Source organism: Cyprinodon variegatus, unplaced genomic scaffold, assembly GCF_000732505.1.
Source record: "Cyprinodon variegatus isolate N-32 unplaced genomic scaffold, C_variegatus-1.0 Scaffold1341, whole genome shotgun sequence".
NCBI classification, from domain to species: Eukaryota; Metazoa; Chordata; class Actinopteri; order Cyprinodontiformes; family Cyprinodontidae; genus Cyprinodon; species Cyprinodon variegatus.
The window spans coordinates 23,800-34,384 of NW_015151794.1; the positions used below are offsets into that span (position 1 = coordinate 23,800).

The 10,585-nt window shown below is 36.0% G+C and overlaps 1 protein-coding gene across 2 annotated transcripts; it reads left to right on the forward strand.

Annotated features, from left to right (window-relative positions):
* The first annotated feature begins 6,957 nt into the window (after positions 1 to 6,957).
* Positions 6,958 to 9,728, forward strand: LOC107102916 (apolipoprotein D-like). 2 transcript variants are annotated; one of them, XM_015402379.1, is made up of 5 exons: positions 6,958 to 7,078; positions 7,202 to 7,330; positions 8,146 to 8,267; positions 8,353 to 8,438; positions 8,528 to 9,728. In XM_015402379.1, the coding sequence occupies exons 2-5, from the start codon at positions 7,214 to 7,216 to the stop codon at positions 8,761 to 8,763; spliced, it is 561 nt and encodes a 186-aa protein (XP_015257865.1). In that variant the 5' UTR covers positions 6,958 to 7,078; positions 7,202 to 7,213; the 3' UTR covers positions 8,764 to 9,728. The 2 variants fall into 2 exon arrangements, with proteins under 2 accessions (XP_015257865.1, XP_015257866.1); XM_015402380.1 differs by having other exon boundaries at positions 7,004 to 7,078; positions 7,197 to 7,330.
* Positions 9,729 to 10,585: the final 857 nt, after the last annotated feature.

Sequence of the window (10,585 nt, forward strand, 5' to 3'; positions counted from 1 at the left end):
TTTTAAAATCCCAAACATAAATCTATAGAAAAGAAAAAAGAAAAACTTCCATCAACAGCCCACTGTCTCTTCTCATGATGAGAAATGAGATTTTAAACTTTAACCTTCATAGAAACTTAACGAATAAAACAACTTTAAAGCTGATAAAACTTGGAGTGAAAGTGATTTGAAGTTAAAGCAGTACGAACCAAAACTTAAATTTTGAAAGGCACAGAAACAAAGAAACCTGCAGCACCAGGTTGCTCTTGACATTAGTTCCTGTAACAAAATAAAGTTTTGTTTGAAACATGTATAAAATGTAGAGATCCATGCATACTGCATGTTAATTGGATTTATTTTGGATGCATAGATTAAATGAGGATTTATGGATGGAGTTTCTGAGAAGTTTCATTCTGGGTCAAAGTGGTGAAGGACAATGCTCTCCCATGGAACTAAAAATCTATATTTCTGTAAAAATGTTGCTAGGTTCAACTATAATATGAAACTGACTGATATGGACCTGAGGTTTGACCTTCTGTTTTAAAGCAGTGAGGTCTATAAGGCTTTCTTTTTTGGTGTAAAACTACATACCATACATACTTCACTCACGCAGATAAACGGTTCTCAGTTAATGGATAATTAGCAAGATGTCACTTAACCAAACAAGAATAATCCCTGGTTTTAAGGCATATAACAAAAATCCCTTAAATTTAGGTTAACTACTTAATTGATTGTTGCACTGCAAAAACTGATCTTAAAATAAGAAACCTCTTAAAATGAGTGTAGTTGTCCTTAATTTGAGCCCCTAAAATAAAATAAGTAGATATCATTATAAATCCTTAGTTTAAATAGAATCATTGTATTCCATTGGCAAATTGTCTCATTTGTTCAATCAAGGAAAATGCATATATTTTTAAGAAAAATTCACTTACTTAGATTTAGATTTTTGCAGTGTGTTGGACCAAACCTGAAGATAACCAAAGGTTTGCAAGAGGAATTGCATTGATTTTGTCTGGTGTATGGAAAGTCTGTTGTGTCAGTAACAAATACAAGTATGGGTGCTATCAATCAATGACTTCTTCGGATGAAACTGAGTCTCTGTTTAAATATGTAGAGTAAAATCCCTCTTTTCATGTTTTCATTGACCAAATTAAGCTTTTCCAGTTCTAAGCCACACATCTCTAATTTTCAGTCTTCCCACCAGTTTGCTGGAATTTTAAGCCGTTTTCCCCTGACAGGCCTGGTGTGACTACTGTAGACGAGGTTTTCTGTTGCTTTACTCACAGAGACCTTTGAGGCTGTACCGGGATGTTGTGTCGGTAACTCTAAAACCTTGTTGTGCAGGTCATTGTTTATTCATTTTATTTTTTTTTAGAAGACCCATTTAAACCTTAAGCTAGCTGATTTATTTAGCTATTGTTCTAATATTTCCAGACATTATTTTTCTTTAAGATGCCATTCAATTTGTGGAGCACATCAGTCCCTCTTGCAGAAAAAAGGGTGCTGCCAGTTCTGAACTACATAGTTAGGATGATCTATGCAGGCTTGTAAGATCTCCCATTCCTCTCAAATGTAAACAATGCTATTTCTTTCCATTTATTTTAGGCTTGGATTGTGGTTTATTATTTCAGCAGTTAGTCTTTGTCCACCTATGATGGCAACCATAAGTCATTTACTGATGCAAACCTAAACTTGCCATATATAGAGGATAGAAACATATTTCAACCATACTGTTGCTGTATCCTATGTATTTAAAAAAAAAACTATTTTGATATGAGTCAAATCCCCAGAAGTGTCGGTTCAGTTCAGATGGGAGTTTGTCCTTGAGGGTATGACCTCTGTCTTCCCCTGACCAGCAGGAAACATTCTCAAGCTCATGTACACATGTGCTACTAGACACATGCAGGCCTTTCCTCCTTCCCTCTGTGATAATGTACAGTTTGTATATGTGTGCACAGCTGCAGGAGCATCTACAGCATGGCTGCATATGCACTGGCATGTGACTCTCGGCTGCCGTTCTTACACAACATCTTTTAGGTGTGCAAATAAAAAACAACTTTTTCGTTTTAGAAAAACAAAAGTGACCTAGACACAGATCAAAAATCTTTTTTGTCTAGTAAACACACTTAAATTAATTTATTAAAAGGCCAGGCGGTAATATTGACTTGGCTTTATTTTTTTTTTTAAATTGAAAACTGTCCTTTTTTAATATATAAATGAAGCAAACGCCTGACAGCAGAAAGCTTAATATGAGGTAATATAACAGCCTTACCAATTAACAGCTTGTAATTAATTAATTTACCAAACAAAGGGTAACATGGATCATATATCATTTAACTTTGGAGCCTGACAGCCTAAAAAGTCTTGTGCTGCCCTCAAGTGGCCACAAAAACTCAGACTGCAGAATGTGGAATAGCTGAAAAAAAAACATTTTATTGTCTTTTCTGCCTTACAATCTAGAGGCAAAATTGATTTATTTTCTTTTGCATTATTTATTTAACAGAGCGCCTTACCAGATTTTAGTAACTCAAACAAACACTAACAATACATAGAAAGCCAATACTCCCTTTGCAATACTTACTGCTCTAAGTCAGAACAGCAGAGCCCATATGCAGGGTGGGCATACACTGCGTTTGTGTCCAATTTAACTGCAGCAAACTCCAAGCTTCAATATCAGTTTTTGTCTTACATATGCAACAAATACATGTGCAACTTAGACATATGCAGACAACACATATGCAACAATAGCACAACATCTAGACATTTTACATCTGCTTATTTTTGACACAAATGGAACCTCATATATTAGTAATGTAATAGGAGAAGATTATATGGAGATTTGATTGAAAACATCTGGGGAGACCTGCTGTTGAAGCTTACTGGAACCAACCCTTAGAACCAGGTGAAAATGGATCCAGATCCTAGAATAAGAATGTTTCAGAATGAATGAGATGTTGAGAAGCAGTATGGGAAAAAGTCTGGGGCAGTTGGTGAGAATAAATGGTATAAAGCGTAGAAAGGATGTTTGATAGGAAGAAAGAATACTAGCACTAGGGGTAGAAATGAAGGCTGTAGGAGATATAGAGGAGGGGTGACAACTAAAGGAAGTTGGAATTAGGGATGAAGGGTTAGGGGTAATGGATAAGGATGGAAAGATGACTGAGTGGGAACTTAGTGTGGAGGAAAAGGTAAGACAAAAAGAGATAGGGAAGATGGAGAAATGAGCTAGAGATGATGGAGTAGAAGGAAGTTAAGATGAGTGGGACAGATATAGGACATGGATATAGGGATGACGATTATGGAACCAGGATGGGAATGAGAAATATAGTAAAAAGACTATCCTCACATATCTGACTTTTAGAAAATCATACATAGTGAAAAACAGATAAACTCGCTAGATTTCAAACCAGGTTCTGAAGTGATAGAGGCATGAACTAAAACACATTTCCTGATCGTGCTCCCGTAAAAGAAAAAAAAAAAGGTTTTGTTCTGTGTTGTTCAGGTTTTGCCTCCTTCTTTGACAGATGCACTTTTATTTGTGGAAAAGTTTTGTAGCTGATTTCCCGTAATCATGGGCTGAGAGGCAGGGAACACCCTGACAGGTCCATCATAGGGAAACAGTGAGAAAGAGAACAAACAATCGTGGATGCTCTCTCTCTTACTGTACCTAAGGACAACCGTGGGAAGAAAGTCAGAATATCAGGTGAGAACCCATTTAAGCATAAGGAGAACAGGCCTGCTACATGTAGAAAGCCACTAGGTAGGGATTGGAACCTGGAAACTTTTGATTGAAAGCAATTTAAAACGATGCTTGAAATTCACTAAACATTAGTGGAAAGGATACCAGCACAAAAAAGAAAATCAAAATATACAACCCTATGATAAAATTAAGACTCAGAAGTGTCCTCAGAAACCCATCTTTTCATCCTGTATCTTTAACATATTTCTCAACTCTTTCATATTTCCCATTATGCTGCAGCCCATTTGGCTGCTTGCTTGGTTCTTTCCTTGATCTTCTGACCAGTCAAGCTCGTTGCTTTTATTCAGGAAGAAAGCAGTCGCCTCTGCTTTAACCAGGCTTTGATGTGTATGGCTAAAGCTAACAAGTCATTCCTCTCTGAAAAAGATGAGCAAGAAATTGAGCCTTTTGATCTTTTCTTTCTACTTTAATTTAAACGTGTTTGTTGCCAGGGGGCTTTGTCTAGAAGCAGCCAGCGTTTCATAGGTTGTTGCATGCCATTCACAGTGTTTAGATGAAAATATCTATTTTATCAAAGAGCAACAGGACTCTTTCCATAGTAAAATGTCAGCTCAGTGACTCAGGGTCTAACAACTTGTGTCTTATGTGAAATTACTTAAGGTTTCAAACTTTTTTATTTTGCTGCACAACATCTATTTATCTCGTGAAAAAGGGAATTGTTTAAATATTCATATGCCTTGAACCTTTCCCCATTATGGTTCAACCACAAGCGTCAATGTATTTTATTGGTTTATATGATAGATGCATCCAAAGGAGTGCATTAGTACTGCAAAGCCGAAGGAAAATGATGCAGATTGGACACTTCACACAGGAAAAAATATAAAAAAATATGTTATGCTTTGATACTTATCTATTTATTTGGCCAACATAAAAAACAAAACAAAAAACTTTAGGATGGGAAACTCATTCTGTACTTTCCACAGATCACACTATCCCTAAATCAAAATATGGTGATGGCAGCATCATACTGTGGGAATGTTTTCAGCAGGGACAGGAAACCTGGTCTAAATGAATTGGAGGCAGATGGGGCTGAATGTAAGATAATTCTGAGAGAAAACCTTTGAACTAAAAAGTATTTAACCAGCGCTACAATAATATGCTTGTGAGCAAAGCATGTTTTTGTTTGAAGGCCTAGTCAAAGTCAAGCTTACACAGAAACTCAGATTGGATGACACCAAAGGAAGCAGTTAGGCTCAGAAGAACACATATTATCATGTTCAGGGACGAGGATTTGATTCACATGTGACAAAACTACAGGAGACCATAGAAAAAGTTTGAAAAGTTTAAATGCAGACATGCTTGTAAAGGCTAATGGGAATAAACGTTAGTAAATACATGACTTTACATTACCCTTTGCAATTAAGAATTATTAGATCGTTTGAGTGTTTTTTGTCCCAACTTTTTTGACCTGTTGGAAGGGATTTGATTTGCTTAACTTCTAATCTTTAGTTTTTTTCCTCTAACTTCATAATATTTTTAAATAAGGTCAGGGAAATTAGATTTTTGTTTTCTGACCACTCTGGCTTACTGTTGAAATCCTTTCTTCCCCTTATTTGTTTTCTTTTTAGATAAACATTTATTCTATTTTCCATTTCTGGATTGTCCACAATTTCAGCATTTTCATAAAAATTGTTCTTTATTTTTGTGCCTCATTTTATTCCTGTTTTTTTGATCGAATAGTAAGTTAGGATTTCACAACTTCACATCCTCTCTAACTCAAAAAGTACTTTGAGAAAATAACATAAAATTTAAATAAACTGGACACAAAATATTGACTTTGTTTTTACAGAGTAACAGGTTTAATGCAAACTAAAAGAAGAAAGGTTACCCTGAACAATTACAAAGCAGCATTCATAAGTGTTGCATAATGAATACTAGTTATTTAAGGCTATAAAAATAGAATGCAAATGTTTTAACAGTGAAAACGCTCTGTTATTTTTTTTTATCTGCAAGTTCTCCAAACCTGGAAAATATGTTATATTCTGCTCTCTGAATAATGACAGCTAGTTCTAGTCAGTCTGTTTCTGTCTTTGTATTCACGCTGTTTGGTAGATTAACAGCCTCTCCACATCTTGAACTTTTTCACCTTGCAACGGCTCTCCATGCATCCAACGGCCTTCCTTCAGGTAACGGCATGTTTTCATGTATGTATGATCTATTTCTGGACCCTTGCTAGGCTGTTCCAAAAATGTTAGTATCTTTCATGAACTGATTCTTTTCCAGCTGTGGATGTAGACTCCACTGACCAATGATAACAGAAAAGAGTTATCATTGTTGGCCAGGTTTGTTCACATAAACAAGGAATTTGATCTTGGTTTTCTATTAATCTTATTGCATCAACATTTCTTGGAAATACAGAAAATTCTTCACCATCTTAACATGTAACTGATTTCTTCCATTTTACAGTCTGTCTTGATTACATACTAGTAAATCAGGATAATCCAGTGAAATTTAACTAGACTTATACCTGTGTACAGTGAGATTATGTCAACTGTTTAGAAAGCTCCATTCTCACTATCTGCAATTTAATCTTTTTTTTTAATTGAAATTTATTGATCTCACATTGGAGAAATTTTCCTATGCATTCAACCCATCCCCCTGAGGATCGGTGGGCTGCCATTGTGTGGTGTCCGGGGATCAGTGTTGGGTTAAGGGTTTTGCTCAGTGACTCAGAGTGGCAGTCTGTGGGAGTGGGGCTCCAACTCAGAACTTCAGAATACCAAGCTCTATGCCCTCATCACTAGGCCCCCACTCGAGAGTTCCGGCCAAACAATGCAGGGAAACCTTTTTTGGACTATATTTCATGTCACATTGATGACAATGCTTTGTAGCTGGGAAGTTATGACATCTAAAAATTTTTAGAAAGTGTGCACAGAAAGGAAATCAGGTTACTGATGCTTTTACACTTTTGACATTTTCTAACATATTATACAGGATGTATTCAACATTGAACATGGAGAAAACTTAAAAAAAAAAAAAAAAAAAAAAAAAAAAAAAAAAATCCTATCGGCATGCAATCTTTCAGGAATCAATTAACTTACATAACTTGGATAGGTAAAAAAGAAAACAGAAAAATAGGAAAACAGGATCAACATTTCCTATTGCTGCCCTCCTCAAGCAGCAGAACCTTCTGATAATTTTGTAACATTCCAGCTGGTACGTCCCCCATGACTCTCATTTGTTAATAACTGACTTTACGTCTGTAATAAAGCTGGAGAAAAAAAAAAGAATCCCATTGATGACCAAGTTGTGTTAAAACCTTGTGGAGGAAAACGTCTTGGAGTCAAACTCTAGAATCTGAGAGGAGAGAGCACGGATCTACAAAGCAAAACGAAACAGGTAATATACATTTGCTTTATCTTTAAGTGGAAAGTTTATTTCTGGTCAAACTGGGTTTAAAATGTTTAGTTCCTGAAATAAAAAAGAAAATCTATGACCTTTGTTTTTCTGCCGGTAGAGCAGCCTGCTGTTATCATGAGGATGTTCTTGGCTTCGATTTTTCTTCTTATCCTCCCCATCATTCGGGCTCAGGTTCCCCACTGGGGTCCATGTCCAGAACCAGAAGTCCAGCCCGCCTTCACCCTCAGACAGGTAAAGCCAAGGGCTCTCAGCAGGAGTCCTACATTTCTTTTGAACAACCACATATCTTTTTGTATAATAAAAAACAAAATTACCTTCTACATAAACATTCAAATCTTACACTTAAGGTGCTTTTTTTTTCTTCCTTTTTTTCTTCAAAGCGTCAAAATGTCATTTTTGAAAGTAACTTTAATACAGAATATATATAAGTTATGTAGTAAATCAATTTTTCTACTGACTGAAGTTTCCAGGTGTATAAATCTTGTGCGTAATGTTCTGAATTAAAAAAATACAACTGAATTATTCATGTATCATAAAAAATTAAAATGAGAAAAAAAGATCTCAAAGCCTTTGGTGTTTCAGCCAGTGAAGGATGGGGGTGCTGGAAGCAAGTGACATAAAATAACAGCTAGAAAAATCTATATATTTCAAAATCAGTGATGGCAAATGTGTTTTGTTTCTGTCTAAAATGTATTTTAGATTTTTTCCACAATTTTATCACAAGACTGAAATTTGATTTCTTTTCAGTTTCCTTCTCGTCCATAACAGCTTTCAACTTAGTGTGTAGATGTATTTATTAAAAGAAGCAAAATGTAAAAGAAAAGTGCAAGTGCAGACTACATAAGACATTTTAGAGTATATTGTACTTCAGGGAAAAAAATTAGTTTGCAGAGTTAAAACGTCATGCCTTTCCAAGTAGAGGGTATGTCTGAAAGGTAACCTGTCATAGGTTTCTATAAACCCATTCCAGTATGTAGATTTATTCATAGTCTCCTCTCACGTCGCTGTAAATTGGCTCTGAACCTGCGTGTCCCTGTCCCTCACAGTTCATGGGGAGATGGTTTGAAATTGCCAAGCTGCCGGCCCAGTTTGAGAAGGGACGCTGCATCGAGACCAATTTCACTCTGATGACAGACAACTCCATTCGAGTGGTCAGCTCGGAAATACTGTGAGTGGCTGAGAGCGGGTACCTTGTGTAAATGTCGAATTGTTGGGATGGTTTAACGTGGCACAAATTTGTGTGTCTTTGACAGAAAAGGAGAAGTGAAGAAAATCAGAGGAACAGGTGTGATAGAGGATCCGAAGAATCCAGCCAAGCTGGGAATAAGTTATTCTTATGGTCAGTGGGGAGACATTGATGCAAATAGGAGCAACAACACCTCATTTTGCAGTTTTTTTGACCTGAATGTTTGTGTTTTTTCCACCCAGTCCTGCCTTACACCCCATACTGGATTCTGTCCACTGACTATGTGAACTTTGCCCTGGTGTACTCCTGCACTGACGTGCTCAGGCTCTTCCATGTGGACTTCGCCTGGATCCTGGGCCGCACCCGGAGCCTTCCGGACACCACCCTGGAGAAGGCCAGGCAGACCTTTGCCAACAACAACATTGATGTGACCAGGATGATCCCTAGCAGGCAGCAGGGCTGTGACAAAACTCTGTGAGGCTGCATCACAAAAGCGACACAAGATGGCGCTGTTGCTGGTAGAAGAAGATCTCCTCTCTTCCCAGACTCACATACAGACTCAGACTCATCTTAGTCTGTGTGTGGATATGACTGTTTTTTTCCCCCAGATTTAAATACATTATCTGATAATTTACTTAAACATTTTCTTTTTTTTTTTAAATCAAACAATTCTTAATGCGCAAGCCTCAATGTAAAAATGTATTTATTTATTTTGTTTTTAAAAGGAAAACCTCCTGTTATTCTAATTGAATTCACATGACACTGACTGTTCGATTTTCTCCCAAACTGCAAACATGAAGGATCTCATTAGTCGTATTAAAGCTGGTAAAACATGTGGTCTCTCATGATCCAAAGACACGTTTCTGAACAAATGAACCTTTATTTCTTCTATTTAGAAGTATTTTCCTGGTATTGTTCTTCTCAAGAAGGTACAAGTTCAATGTTGGGTGACAGCAGGGAATAGTGAATAGATGCCTGCATTAAATTGGCCGTTATTCAAATATTATATGACAGGGAGTAAAAATATTCATGTTTGGAAAGTCAGAGCCTTGTCTCCAAAAAGACTGATCTTTTATGAAATTTTTCATTTAAATGAAATCATGAATTTTTTTAGATAGTTCTGTTGGTATTGATGATATTCTGAGTAGTTTTGCTTTTTTCAACTTTTATTTACTTTATTCCAGAGTTTTAATGCAAAAAAAGAAACTGTTGGATACAGCTTACAATACCTTATATGCTTTAATTATTCATGAATGTTATTGTATTTTAGCAGGATTTTAGAAGAAAGTCTGATGTAAAATAGTATACAAGTTTGAAATTATGAAACAATGATATATGGTCATCAATTTCTTTTGTTCCCGACAAAGTAAAGGCCTTACAAGTGCTCTAGATGTCAGCATTACACATGTAGAGACTGAAATCCCCTGCTAAGGACAGGCATCTATAGCAAGGCGGAGCAAGGCAAGTCTACAGTATTTATAAACCCCATTTTAACAAATATTAGCACATTTTAAACAACAAAAACATAAGAAAAAAACATATTTAAGTGCATATCAGTGGCATCATGAAGAAACATGCAGAAAAAGTTGGACCATAGACTGAAACTCACAACTTAACTCACTTTTAGTTAATAGTTTAAATAGAAAAGTCATAGTCATCTTTAAGTAAATGTGTTTTATTATAGTGATTTGAAAGAATTAAGGATTTCAGCATTTTAGCAATTTTTTTAGGAGTTTATTCTACTTTAGTGCAGCATAAAAACTAAATGCTGTTACTCCATGTTTCCACTCTTGGTTCTGGTGATACAGAGAGACTTGAACCAGAAGACTTGAGTGGTCTGAAAGGTTGACACAGCAGCAACAGATGCTCCCACCTTAGCTGTGAATCTCTTGTTTCCCTTTCAGCTTAATACAGTAGTCGGAAATCTTTGAGAACCCAAGGGCCATTTTTCACCCCTTTCAATAAAACTTTACCAAAGGCCCAAAACTTCTATCATTGCTTTAAAATAAACCCTATTACCGGTAGGTTTCAGAATTAGCTTTAGTAGAAAAGCTAATTTTTAATAATATTCATTCTTCTTAGCAAAAAATCTAAACATCAAATTTAAAGAGAAAAAGGTCAAAAAATCCTTAAACAGAACTTTCTTTGAGGAAGACAATGTTAATTAGCACCTTGATTGCAGCTTAGTATGGAAGCCCATTTCCGCTATATGAGAGTAAAAAAATGCCAAATAGAAAGTCATAAAAGAAAAGTCAATAAAAGGACTAAACTAAAAAATAAAGGCCATTCTATTCTGAAAA

Coding starts and splice junctions, on each gene's coding strand:
- LOC107102916 (XM_015402379.1), top strand. CDS start 7,214: ATGAGGATGTTCTTGGCTTCGATTTTTCTTCTTATCCTCCCCATCATT. Junction 7,331..8,145: donor CCGCCTTCACCCTCAGACAG/GTAAAGCCAAGG, acceptor TGTCCCTCACAG/TTCATGGGGAGATGGTTTGA. Junction 8,439..8,527: donor GGGAATAAGTTATTCTTATG/GTCAGTGGGGAG, acceptor TTTTCCACCCAG/TCCTGCCTTACACCCCATAC.